The 14,498-nt window shown below is 41.8% G+C and overlaps 1 protein-coding gene across 1 annotated transcript in view; it reads right to left on the bottom strand.

Annotated features, from left to right (window-relative positions):
* Window positions 1–14,498, bottom strand: part of LOC309710141 (plasmanylethanolamine desaturase 1) — a 58,762-nt gene that overhangs the window by 1,203 nt on the left and 43,061 nt on the right. Inside the window, exons 4-5 of the mRNA XM_082539395.1 lie at window positions 14,350–14,494; window positions 3,575–3,787 (exon numbers count right to left, since the gene is read on the bottom strand). Of these exons, the coding sequence (XP_082395521.1) occupies window positions 3,575–3,787; window positions 14,350–14,494 (358 nt within the window). The remainder of the gene's footprint in view (window positions 1–3,574; window positions 3,788–14,349; window positions 14,495–14,498) is intronic.

The raw sequence follows: 14,498 nt of genomic DNA, 5'->3' as shown, positions 1-14,498 counted from the left end.
CAGTTTAGAGGGCAAAAGAGGACTGATGTATAAAGCACTTTGTGGAGTCAAGCAGCACATTTACCTAATCACGTGTCCGGTGAGTGGATGTCACGTCTGAAGATCTGAGTTAGTGGCAGTAGCCAAATGACGAAAATCGTCTTTTCAGGTTCTTTGTTTCCTTCTTTTTTCCTCCACGTGTAATTTCCTGTCCCCTCTGATCTGATTATGCACTGACAACATTTACAGGGGTGAAGGTTTGAACATGTTTAGTCCTATTAACACGTGGGAACACATGCTCGCTCAGTGTCGTCGCTCACAGTGTCGTCGCTCTCGTGCCGTTTACAGAATCTGAACAGCTGTGAATGTTTCTTAGACTATCACGCTGCAGATGGATGCAGGCCAAAGTACACGGAGTATGAATGCATGGCTGTACAGTAGTCTGTGAATACGCGTGACTGCTGTGAAACAACATGCCTATGCAGAGGGCACACAGTCCCGTGACACCTGAGATGAAATCCATTTCATCATTTCAGCCAAAGACACAAACTCGTATCTAAACTCTAAAAGTCGATCGCACAGAGACACGAAGACAGCACAAAGACCCACACGGACGTTGTGTACTTGTGCTGCACTTGTGTGATGTGTTTGCATAGGGTTCTTGCAATAGCTGCAGGGATGCGTGCACGTGCGTCCCTGCGGTGACCTTCTCTCGGCTGGAAGACGTTGAAGCAGCCAGAGGTTGTGTTTGATTTCACTCTCCGCTGTCTGTCGCTCGATGTCTTCCTCCACCACACTCCTTTTTTATTCCTCCAAATCCCTGCCTCCCACCCCCCCTCTCCCCCGTTCTTCTCCTGTCCTCAGCCCCCTCCCACCTGTGAAGTCCTATTTGTTAGAACAGACAGCAGGTTAGCATTAAATATACATGGGGATTGTCAGCCGGTGGCGAGCACAAAGGCAACTAGGCGAGCCCCAGCGGAATCCAAGCCAGGCCCAGGCAGCCGGGCTCGGGGAGCGGGGGGCCGTCGCCGTCCCCCGTGGGCCCCTCTACCCCACCAGCCCACCACACACACACACACACACACACACACACACACACACACACACACACACACACACACACACACAGGTTAGAAACCAAAGAGAAGGTCAAAGAGACTAGCACACAGATGCTGGAGTATGCAGATGTACGCAGTGTGTGTGTACAGACACACAAGTCTGCCACCCCCCTCAGCTCACCCACACTCACACACTCACATCTGTCGTCCACTGGGGCGCAGGGTGATGTACAAGCTGAATCCCCCTCGAGTATCCTCCCCTCTCTCCCCCTCTCACCCAGATGCAGGCAGAATACTGAATCTGTGAGCGAGGCCTCGTCTCTGCAGAGCCACACGCACGCAAACGCTTTCTTTTAGTTATTTATAAGAATCACACAGACACATCCGCCATCTCATCCGAATCTGCAGAGAGCCGCACGGGAAATTATTCTGCAGCTTCAACGATGGCGATCTAAAATGGCCGCCCACGACGATCGCACTGACAAACGGTCGAGGGTGACGAGGAAGGTTTGGGTTTGCTGATAGATGTAAAAATAAAGGGAGGACATTATTCAGGGGTTTGGTCGTCTGGCGTCGCGTGATCTGTTCTTCGGTGCACGAGGAGGCCGAGCTCGCTCACACGGACGATGTCACATACTTGCAAACATATGGCGACTGTACAGTCCAGCTGTGTTCCTGTCCTGGCATCTTTCAGCATGTATCCCACGCTGCCGGGAGGATGGCAGGTTTGTGAACAACAGGAAATCTGGGGCCGGACGTCCCAACAACAGTGGAGGACGTTTTTACACGGATCTGTCATTTATAAGACTCAGCCTCACATCGTACAGGGAGTGCAGAATTATTAGGCAAATGAGTATTTTGTCCACATCATCCTCTTCATGCATGTTGTCTTACTCCAAGCTGTATAGGCTCGAAAGCCTACTACCAATTAAACATATTAGGTGATGTGCATCTCTGTAATGAGAAGGGGTGTGGTCTAATGACATCAACACCCTATATCAGGTGTGCATAATTATTAGGCAACGTCCTTTCCTTTGGCAAAATGGGTCAAAAGAAGGACTTGACAGGCTCAGAAAAGTCAAAAATAGTGAGATATCTTGCAGAGGGATGCAGCAGTCTCAAAATTGCAAAGCTTCTGAAGCGTGATCATCGAACAATCAAGCGTTTCATTCAAAATAGTCAACAGGGTCGCAAGAAGCGTGTGGAAAAACCAAGGCGCAAAATAACTGCCCATGAACTGAGAAAAGTCAAGCGTGCAGCTGCCAAGATGCCACTTGCCACCAGTTTGGCCATATTTCAGAGCTGCAACATCACTGGAGTGCCCAAAAGCACAAGGTGTGCAATACTCAGAGACATGGCCAAGGTAAGAAAGGCTGAAAGATGACCACCACTGAACAAGACACACAAGCTGAAACGTCAAGACTGGGCCAAGAAATATCTCAAGACTGGTTTTTCTAAGGTTTTATGGACTGATGAAATGAGAGTGAGTCTTGATGGGCCAGATGGATGGGCCCGTGGCTGGATTGGTAAAGGGCAGAGAGCTCCAGTCCCACTCAGACGCCAGCAAGGTGGAGGTGGAGTACTGGTTTGGGCTGGTATCATCAAAGATGAGCTTGTGGGGCCTTTTCGGGTTGAGGATGGAGTCAAGCTCAACTCCCAGTCCTACTGCCAGTTTCTGGAAGACACCTTCTTCAAGCAGTGGTACAGGAAGAAGTCTGCATCCTTCAAGAAAAACATGATTTTCATGCAGGACAATGCTCCATCACACGCGTCCAAGTACTCCACAGCGTGGCTGCAAGAAAGGGTATAAAAGAAGAAGAACTAATGACATGGCCTCCTTGTTCACCTGATCTGAACCCCATTGAGAACCTGTGGTCCATCATCAAATGTGAGATTTACAAGGAGGGAAAACAGTACACCTCTCTGAACAGTGTCTGGGAGGCTGTGGTTGCTGCTGCACGCAATGTTGATGGTGAACAGATCAAAACACTGACAGAATCCATGGATGGCAGGCTTTTGAGTGTCCTTGCAAAGAAAGGTGGCTATATTGGTCGCTGATTTGTTTTTGTTTTGTTTTTGAATGTCAGAAACGTATATTTGTGAATGTGGAGATGTTATATTGGTTACACTGGTAAAAATAAATAATTGAAATGGGCATATATTTGTTTTTTGTTAAGTTGCCTAATAATTATGCACAGTAATAGTCACCTGCACACACAGATATCCCCCTAAAATAGCTAAAACTAAAAACAAACTAAAAACTACTTCCAAAAACATTCAGCTTTGATATTAATGAGTTTTTTGGGTTCATTGAGAACATGGTTGTTGTTCAATAATAAAATTATTCCTCAGAAATACAACTTGCCTAATAATTCTGCACTCCCTGTATATCTGACAGCCTGACAGAGACACGGGCTGATTCCCCTGCACGACTCTACGAGAACGTCGAGGAATCTGAGCAGACACATGAGTGACCGTCCTGTCACGAGACAGTAGCAGTCACGTCTGCCCCTCTGATACGGAGCTCAGCATCATACCAGTGGTAATGCAGTAATAAGTCTCGTGCGGCGACACGTGGTGGATGCGGTGGTGTTTCCGTGGCAACACCAGATGCCAGTCCTGGAGCAGCGTGACCCATCGCGGGAGGCCAAAGTAGGAGTGGCTCCACTTGTGAATCTGATTGGTTAGCGTGACGAAAACCGCCAGGGCGAAGACGTAGCAATCCCAGGGGTAGGATTCCAGCAAGGCCTCTGAAAGGTGACAACAGACACAAAGAAAGAAGACGAGGGAAAGTTAATGGAATAATTGATCAAAGTGTTCAGTGTAATGAAGGAGCAGGACTCCCACAGAGATGCTGAACCTCGGAGGTGCTGAAGAGCCTGAAAGGAGAGGATGAAACATACTTTATCTAAAGAAGATGTTAGCAATGGTTAGCATGATGTTTCCAATCAGACGACGAACAGATGACTGCACACATTCTGCCACACTGCAGGCACCAGGTCAGGGGTGAGGAAGTAAGCAGTCTACACTCAAAGAAGGAAACGAGGCCATGTTTCCTGTTCTTTACTGAGCACCTAACTTCCTGCTGGTGTTTAAACGTAACTATGAATCATTAAACATTAACCCTTTAAGACCTACCATAGAACCAAGTCCGCCAGAGCTTATATTATATGTTTACATGCTGTGGAGCCATTTTCGGGAGCATTTCAAGTTGCTATACATCAATACAACCATTATAGCCCAAATTTTAATAATATGTCTGCATTAGGTGCATAGTGATTACATAAATTGCAAAAAAGTGCAATAAACTACAAAAAAATTGAAAATCGTTTTTGTTTTTTTAACATATATTTCTAGTTAGAGAAATTTAAGAGGCTTATCCCTCAAAACTGTAAATACAAAAAAGTTGCACAAAATAGTTTCCCACCACAGGAAATTTATTTTGAGTGTCTTCATAGTTTTATTTTTGAAATACACCAATTTTTATATACTGCAGGAAAAACGAAAATAAATATTATACAACAAATTTGCAAAAAAGCAGCATGTGCATCAAAATAAACTATTTCCAGCAGTGCAATATGAGTCCTCAGCATCCCAGAAACGACACAGAAAGTCATAAAGTCAAACATAACTTTTAAAAGCACCAGTATAGGCTCATGAGGCCCTGATGGTAAAAAACTACATTTCCGTGAAAATGACGTCACTTCCAGTTTTGGGCAGGTCATGGCGGACATGCGAAAGTTCGAGCTGATGGACGTAGGAAGTGTTACAAACAGCTGATCGGATCAGCAAAGCGTGTTTCTGGAATATTATGTTTGTGTTGCTGCAAGTGCTTTTTATGATGTTTTTGCAAAGCTGTATGTGGAAGGAAACTGTGACCGAGGACAAGCTAATGGCATCAGATGCAAGTACAACTCCTCCGGTTTCATATGCAAAAAAATTTATTGCGTTAGCTTACGCGGTTCCGGTTCTACCGGGATTTAAAAATAGTTACGCACAACAGAGCGTTCCCGCTCCGACCGGCTTTAAAGGGTTAAAGAACTTCTGAGGCTCAGGATACACGTCACACCTGCACAGGTATGGAGGGAGCGACCCGAGCGCTGCTGGCTTTGTATGCGAAGGCTGGGGAACGAAGGTAACACAAAGTCACAGTGAAACACAGTAAAAGGTCACTGAAAGCTGTCAACCAATGGGATGAGAGAGCACTTCAAAAAATATGGAGTACTTTTATTGAGAAATATCTGGTGTGATGTTAATTTGCACCAAGTAAGAGGTAACCTGCTGAGTCCCATTTATTCATTCTTAGCCTGAACTCTAACAGGAGCGGAGTCACCATCAAACAGTCGACATTAGCTGAGATGTTATATGACAAGTGACCATCTTTATTCTGAATATCACGCTCTGCAGTGTCAAACTCCACGTGCAGCCCAGTCTGATGTCAGGAGCAGTAAAACTCCTGGAAACCTCCGAATCTCTCCTCTCAGCGAGAACTGTAAAAAGGTGCATTTTGATTTCACATTTGAACGTTTAATGAGCCGTGCATTTACAAAATGATGTTGAAGACTTTCAGTTATTCTTTGTGGTGCTACAAAGGAAAAAACAGCTTTCAGTGCAGCTTTTGGAAGTAAAGGGTGAAATTAAAAGTATCTGATGCTGACTCAGTGACAACACTACATAAATCACAGAAACGGGTTAGCGATGTCTTTTTTCCCTTTCACGGCCCTCTGTGATGTCAGCAGGATTGGATACACTGAATCTGGTCAGGCACACAGCACTGCAAGCACAGACGCTCCATCATTGTTTTACAACGAGCAGCCAATCAAAAGAAAGTTGGATTAACTGGAGGGGGGCTCAAAGGAAGATGTTTATCTCAGCCTCGCCGAGCCTCGCTCGATCGTGGAAAGCTGTCCCACACTAACTGCAGCTGGACATGCGTCCCCTTTGATGCAAACTCTGACCCAAAGACAACGACAGACACCGGTGGACTGATAACACTACAGCTGATTAATCAGACGTCCTGACCGCGGCCACGCACTCGCCTATAACAAGCATTTTGTCATCGGTAGCTGAAAACTGTTTACGGAGTCAGCGCTGATTTGAGCTGACAGCTGACAAACATGTCAGGACTCACACAGAAGCAGCTGCGCACAACATTTCTGACAATAATGAATGCATGAACAGTATAAGGATGCGCACAGCCTCCATGAACGTGTGAGTCTGGTTTGTCAGCTGATAGCTCTCGGTCTTCCTGTGACTTACAGCTGTCCTCTCTCTGTCCGTCTCCATGCCTTGTCCCTTGTCTTTGGTGAAAACTACAATCTCTTGACCCCAGTTCAAGTGCAGACATGACAGCTGGAGATGTCACCTCGCGCTTTTCAGATTTCCCCGTCTACCTCTGTCTCCGTCTTTGTCTGGTGACCGCTCGACACTGCGAGGAGCTCGACATGACAGGTTTAGATGTCATCTCACCGCTACGCGACCCTCCGCTGCCCCCGCGCGCTCTCTCGCTTCCTCTGTTCTCCGTGCGCTCTCGCCCTCGAACGCTTAGCTGCGACCTCTTAAGGCGCGGACATGACAGGTGTGGATGTCACTGCGTCCGTTTGGTGACCTCTTGACTCCCTGTGGTGTGTGACATGACAGGTGTGGATGTCACCTACAAGTGGACCTCACTGTTGCTGCCTCTAATCTCTCCTCCCTCTCGCCTCATGCACGGATCCCTCCTGTGGACAAGCAGCTGAACTTTTAACATTTTCATTCTTTTGGTTTCAGACGATTTGTTAAAGTCTGACTCCCCTTAAACGTACCGATGATCTTTTACAGACACTTACACCGTTCAAACACAATAACACTTTTAACCTTTACTTTCTTTTGACATTTCTGGTTAGTTTTACATCTAATCTCTAATATCATGTCAATAACTCAAATGTATTTTGCTCATGCACGGTAGAGCTAAGTTAGGAAAGCTAAAGCATTTATTTCTTCTGAATGGAGACTTTTTAAAAAGGGATGTTTTGCACATCAACACTTACCAGACCCTCACAAACACCTGCTGAGATAATAATGACGCAGGACTGTTTAAGAAAGGCCATCAAATCAAAGTTTTATGTTTATACTCCGAGAAACCACAGTAAAGGTACCCAAAAGAACTGGAAAACTACTGAATACGTGTGCACAGGAGGGATATGGCCTATACTGGATAAATGATGTTAAATATGGAGCTGCCAGGCAGGAGCAGACGTGCACAGAGTCATGGATGTAGTGAAGGAGACTATACAGAGGGTTGGTGTGACAGGAAGGAGGTAGGAAGATGGTAAGATGGAGGTAGATGGTAAAAATGGTAAATGGCCTGTATTTATATAGTGCTTTACCAGTCATTAAGGACCCCAAAGCGCTTTACACATCCAGTCATCCACCCATCCACACACACATTCACACACTGGTGATGGCAGCTACATTGTAGCCACAGCCACCCTGGGGCGCACTGACAGAGGCGAGGCTAGATGGTAGATGATGTGCTGTGGCGATCCCTAAAAGTAGCAGCCAGAAGCAGGAGTAGTAGCAGCAGTACTAGCAGCAGTACTAGCAGCAGTAGTAGTAGTATTATTTAGGGTTTTATGCGAATGTAACAACTCGATCGTTGTCTTTTATGTTCTAAAGCATATAGTTAGTCCTGGACCAGGTGACCCTGAATCCTCCCTTAGTTATGCTATTTTGGTCGACGGCAAAATATCTATAATCCACTTTAATAGTAGAAGTTTATATGCAAATTTTCACAAAATAAGGGAATATTTAAGCAAATTTACACATCCATTCAGTGTGATTGCAGTATCTGAAACATGGATTAATAAACAGAAAGGAGAGGACTTTGTAATAGATGGATATGAATTAAATCTTACAAATAGAAAGAATAAGAATGGCGGTGGTGTGGCCTTGTTTGTGGATAAAAATTTAAAATACAAGATGGTAGAAAAAATGACGATGGCGGTAGATAATATATTAGAGTGTGTAACAATAGAAATTAGTATGGGAAAAGAGAAAAATGTCATTGTAAGCTGTATATATAGAACACCAGGTTCTAATATTGAAATTTTTAAGGAGTGGGTAGATAAAACATTCATTAGGACAAATCAAAAAGTCATGTTCATTTGTGGGGATTTTAACATAGATCTACTAAATCCAAACAAGCAGAGAGCGACAGAGGAATTTATTAATACAATGTATAGCTTGGGACTTTTTCCAGTGATCACTAAGCCCAGCAGGATTACAGCACAGTCGGCAACCCTAATAGACAATATATTTACTAATGAAATAGAAAATAGAACCATAAGTGGTCTCCTAATTAATGACATCAGTGATCATCTACCTGTTTTTATAGTGTATAACAGCAATTACAGGAAGGTTAAACAGCAAAACACAATAAAATACAAATGAGTGAGAACAGAAGAGTCAATAAACGCATTCAAAAGTGATTTACTCAAGCAAGAATGGGAGATGCTGTATAAGGAAAAAAATATTGATAAAGCTTATGAGATTTTTTTAGGAAAATTTAAACTGTTATATAATAGTCATTGCCCAGTAAAGAAATATAGTAAAAAACAAAAATATGCAGAGTGCCCATGGATTACAAAAGGATTGCAAAATGCATGTAAGAAGAAAAATACCTTATACAGAGAATTTATAATGAACAGAAGCACAGAAGCTGAAAATAAATACAAGAAATATAAAAATAAATTAACGAGTATTTTAAGGTCATGTAAAAAGGAATACTATGAAAAATTACTGATTATGAATAAAAATAATATTAAAGGGATCTGGAAAACATTAAATACCATCATCAAAAAGGGCTCGGGGCAGGCAGACTATCCTTCGTATTTCGCAAATAATGATAGAAATATTACTAATATGAGAGATGTGGTAAATGAGTTCAATAAATTCTTTGTAAGTGTTGGGCCAGACTTGGCTGAAACAATTCCTGATATAACAGATTCTGTAGAGAAAGAAACTAGACTCATTGACCGCAATCCTCATTCAATGTTCTTAACGGTGGTGGAAGAAATGGAAATCATTGATATTGTTGGGAAATTACAAACAAAAAACTCTACAGACTCTGATGACATAGATATGGAAATAGTCAAGAGAGTGATAGAGGGCATTTCCAAACCCTTAACACATATCTGCAATTTGTCCTTACAAACTGGTACATTCCCAAAACAAATGAAAACGGCTAAAGTAACACCACTGTTTAAAAATGGTGACAGACACCAATTCACAAATTATAGGCCTGTCTCTCTACTTTCTCAATTTTCAAAAATACTGGAAAAAGTCTTTAGTAATAGACTTGACAAATTTATAGATAAACACAAAATAATAATGGATAGTCAGTATGGTTTCAGATCAAATAGATCAACATCATTGGCATTAATGGAACTGATCGAAAATATCACCAACAATATAGATAAAAGACAATGTATAGTTAGTGTATTCATTGACCTAAAAAAAGCTTTTGACACAATTAATCATGACATATTACTTGATAAACTGGAGTACTACGGCATTAGAGGAGTGGTGTTAGAATGGGTAAAGAGTTATTTGAGAGACAGGCAGCAATTTGTGAAAATTGGGGAATATCAATCAGAGTGTATGGACATTGTTTGTGGAGTTCCGCAGGGGTCAGTATTGGGACCAAAGCTGTTTATCCTCTATATCAATGATTTATGCAGAACATCAGATATACTACAGTTTATTCTATTTGCAGATGATACAAATATTTTTTGTGCTGGAGAGAACTTACAGCAGCTTTTGGAAATTGTCACACAAGAAATGATTAAACTGAAAACATGGTTTGATAGAAATAAGCTATCATTAAATTTGGAAAAAACTACATTTATGTTATTCGGAAATTGTAAAAAAGATGCAGGAGCAAAATTATTAGTAAACAATGTTGAAATAGAGCAAGTTTCGGATACAAAATTTCTGGGTGTGATAATAGATAACAAAATCTGCTGGAAACCTCACATAAAGCATATACAAGCCAAACTGTCAAGAAGCATCTCCGTACTAAGTAAAGTTAAATATTTTTTGCCTTCCAAATCACTCCGGGTACTTTATTGTTCACTTATATTGCCATATTTGGAATACTGTGTGGAAATTTGGGGAAACACATATAAAACTGCACTTCAACCAATATGTAAAATTTAAAAAAAAGCAATCAGGATGATTAATAAAGCAGGATTTAGAGACCATACTAACATCATGTTTTTGAAATTAAAAATACTGAAGTTTATGGATCTTATAAAATATAAAACTGCAAAAATTATGTACAAGGCCAGATACAATATGTTACCAGGAAATATACAGAGGATGTTCTATGACAGAGAAGGAGACTATGAATTGAGGGGGAAATTGAATCTAAGGATTCTTAAAGCACGGTCAAAGGTTAAAACCTTTTGTGTCACTATTTATGGGGTAAAACTGTGGAATAGTTTTACTATAGATCTACAGCAATGCTCAGGAATTAGTAAGTTCATGAAAATACTTCGAAAACTGATTTTGGAAGAATATGATACCGATAAAGATGATCACCCATTGTATGTATAAAAATATCAAATTATATCCAAATTATATCAATCACGGTAGCCAAGTTTATATAGGTCCTCGTGTATCGTGTGGAGTATGTGATGATGGGAATTAGGTGAATTATGTGGGATCAATAAGATGTTGAGCAGGGGTAGGAATTAATAAGTATGTTCATACTTCTTCCTGCTCCTTTTCAGACCAAACATTGTTACATCATGTCAGACGATTTTGTTTTATTTCATTATATATTTTTTGTTTATCTGAACACATACGTGTGTGTGTATATCTACATATATATTCGTATCTGTAAATGAAAATATATGTAGTGTGTATATATTGTTTTTTGTTTTATATGTCTGAAACAAATAAAGATACAATACAAAAATACAATACAATAGGTGTAGCCTGCTGAAGGACTCCCATGATGCACTGGGTGTTTCTGCTTCACTCACTATGTGTTAACAGACCTCTCTGCATTGAATCATATCTGTTATTAACCTCTGTCTCTCTTCCACAGCATGTCTTTATCCTGTCTTCCTTCTCTCACCCCAACCAATCACAGCAGATGGCCCCGCCCCTCCCTGAGCCTGGTTCTGTTGGAGGTTTCTTCCTGTTAAAAGGGAGTTTTTTCTTCCCAATGTCGCCAAAGTGCTGCTCATAGGGGGTCATATGATTGTTGGGTTTTTCTCTGTACCTATTATTGTAGGGTCTACCTTACAATAACAGGCGACTGTTGTTATATAAATAAATTTGTATAAATAGAATTGAACAAATAGAAACAGACTTGTTTCGTGCATGCATTTCTTTTCCTCTGAATGTATGAATGAATAGAATAGAATTCAACTTTATTGTCATTGCACATGCACAGGTACAGGGCAACGAAATGCAGTTTGCATCCATCCAGAAGTGCTTTAGTGATATAGATATATTACAATATATATTAGCAATAGTATAGATATGTAAGTATACTACAGAAATGGGTCTATTATGGTATGTTATAATGTACACGGTATGAAGTATGTTGTGAATATTCTATAACTATAAGTATGTACAGGCTGTAGTGAGTACAAGCTATGTACAGGCTATGAACAGGATATAAATATGAAAAACTATACAGAATATGAAATAAATAACTTTACAGAATCTGAGATATACAGCTATACAGAAATGGGAACTATGCAAGTTGTAAACAGTTGTAGGGTTAAAGATTATCGAATGTACAGAATGATTATTTACACAGAGCTATACAGTAGTGCAGTTAAGATAAGTGAGGGTGTAGATAGTTTCTACAGAGGCTATATAAAGTGCTAGTGGCTGTGAGTGGTGGTTCAGTCCATGTTATTATTGTGTTTGAGGGTACAGTTGTCCATTGTGGGTGTGTGTATGTTCAGTCCATGAGTTTAACGTGGGTCAGATGTCAGGAGGCAGAGTTCAGGAGTCTGACAGCTGTGGGGAAGAAGCTGTTCCGGTACCTGGTGGTCTTAGTCCGGAGGCTCCTGTGGCGCCTCCCAGAGGGCAGGAGGGTGAAGAGTCCATGTGATGGGTGACTGGGGTCTTTGATGATTTTCCCAGCCCTTTTCAGACACCGCTTCCTGTAGATGTCTTTTATGGCAGGAAGTGGTGCTCCGGCGATGCGCTGGGCAGTTTTCACGACCCTCTGCAACGCCTTCACTGGTACTTTGTTATTTCGTTTCCTATCCAGCTACCTCGGTTTATCACTTTATCAGACATGCACAGTGCTAGATGCTTGGGAGCAGCTTAACCTCACAGCACGGTAGCTAACCTAGCCTTTAACCCAACTAACTGATGTCAACTCCCCTCCGCTCCTCCCATCAGTGACCTTTCAGCTCAACTTGTAGTGTAGACATGACAGGTGGAGATGTCACCTCCTCAATAACAGCTTGCTCAGTTTCTCCTGCTGATCTTCCTCCTCCAGTCCCTCCCACCTCTTGCCCTGCAGCTGTAAGGTCAGTGCACATGATCACCTGCCCTATGCTTTTCCTTAACTTCCATTAGTCTGGCACCTTGCAGTACTAAGGCACAGCTACAAACTGTTTGACACTGTAGCTGACCTTCTGAAGTCCTTGCATTTTCAGCGCCAGTTTGAGGTTTAATTGTAGGAAGTTAGCTCAAACGTCTACAATGTTACACCCTCGAGCTTCTCAGGATAATAAGAATGGCAATGATGATTTTCTTTTCTACACAGGAAGCAAAAGAAGAATATTTAAGGCTATGACACACTGAGGTTTCCAAACAGCAGCTGTCTGTGTCCATCCTGGGCTTCCTTCACCTGATCAGATCGACAAATCCCAGCCAGTTGGTTGGTTGGTGAATGTTTGGTTCATCCAATCTGAAAGAAGGGCTAAAATGACTTTCCACTTGTTGGTTTACCTTTCTTCTTTCACTGAAGAAATACTCATCTTTTTTCTTGGTTGTTTTCAGACACTACTACTACAGATAGACTTTAAAGTTCTGATGCTGGCCTATAAAGCTCTGAATGGTTTAGGACCAAAATACATCAATGACCTCCTGACCCAGTATGAACCTTCCAGATCCCTCAGCTCATCTGGATCCGGTCTTTTATCAGTTCCCAGAGTCAGAACCAGACACGGAGAAGCTGCATTCAGCTTTTATGCTCCTTATATCTGGAACAAACTCCCAGAAAGCCTCAGATCAGCTGAAACACTCAGTTTATTTAAATCCAGGTTGAAGACTCACCTGTTCTCAGCTGCATTTGAATAAAGCACCAAATCCACACTTTAAGCTTAAATTTCAAAACCTACATTTAACTACTGATTTTATCTACTGTTCTGATTTTATCTATTTTGATTTTATATACTGTTGTTTGTTTGTTTGTTAATTAGTTAGTTAGTTTATTTGCTTGTTTTATTCAATTTTAAATCATGCTTTTTATTTGTTCTTGTTTCTAATGTCTCTGTAAAGCACTTTGAATCACCTTGTTGTTGAATTGTGCTATACAAATAAACTTGCCTTGCCTTGCCTTGCCTTACAGAGATAGTGGGCACAAAGGGGAGAGAGGGCTTTTGCTGTGGCTGCACCCAGACTGTGGAACAGTTTACCTCCTCACATCAGATTCTCCACAAGCCTAGGAACTTTTAAAACTGCTCTTAAAACTCACCTCTTCTCATTGGCTTTTAGCAAGGTTTAACTTATTGTTTTAATTTATTGTTTTATCAGTGAGGTGTTTTATGTACTTGCGTTTTATTGTATTTTATATTTGTAATTTATTGTACAGCACTTTGGTCAGCCTTGGTTGTTTTTAAATGTGCTTTATAAATAAACTTGACTTGACTTGACAAAGATATGATGGAGCAAAGAAGGAGCTCCCAGCTCTTTCTAGTCTAGTGTTGACACTAAAACTACATGTGCCAAGATTCTGCCAATCCATCACATTCATGCTGATTTAAACACCAGTTAGATTAGGGGATGGCGTGCTCCATCAAGTCCTCCATCAGCAGCAGCGTCCATGTTCTAAGGACCCTACTGACCATCAGGTCACCAGTTCTGATAGATGGTGGCATTCGTGCAGACTGGTTACAGAACTGCTGTTCTCGTTATTGACCAACCTTTATCACATCTAAGATGTGCCCACAGCTGCTAGCAGATATTTACAGGAAACTGACTCGCCCAGCAACAAGAGCACAGCTCAAACAGTGACTGCGATAGTGCAGAGATCTGTGTCTCTGCAGCCGGTATAAGCAGATGTGTGATTTACCTGGTGTGTAAGTGAGGAACTTGTAGGCCATGTGAGCCAGCGGTAGGATGGGGATCATGCAGTTATCGCCATTGGTTTCGATGAAGTCGTGGCGAGTGATGGCAGTCGGATCGATGTGGTGCTCCCTGAATGGTCGAAGAAATGCCTGC

The sequence above is a fragment of the Aulonocara stuartgranti genome, assembly GCF_965226115.1.
Source record: "Aulonocara stuartgranti genome assembly, chromosome: 7".
Lineage (NCBI taxonomy): Eukaryota > Metazoa > Chordata > Actinopteri > Cichliformes > Cichlidae > Aulonocara > Aulonocara stuartgranti.
This window is presented reverse-complemented; position numbering and strand designations above follow the sequence as displayed.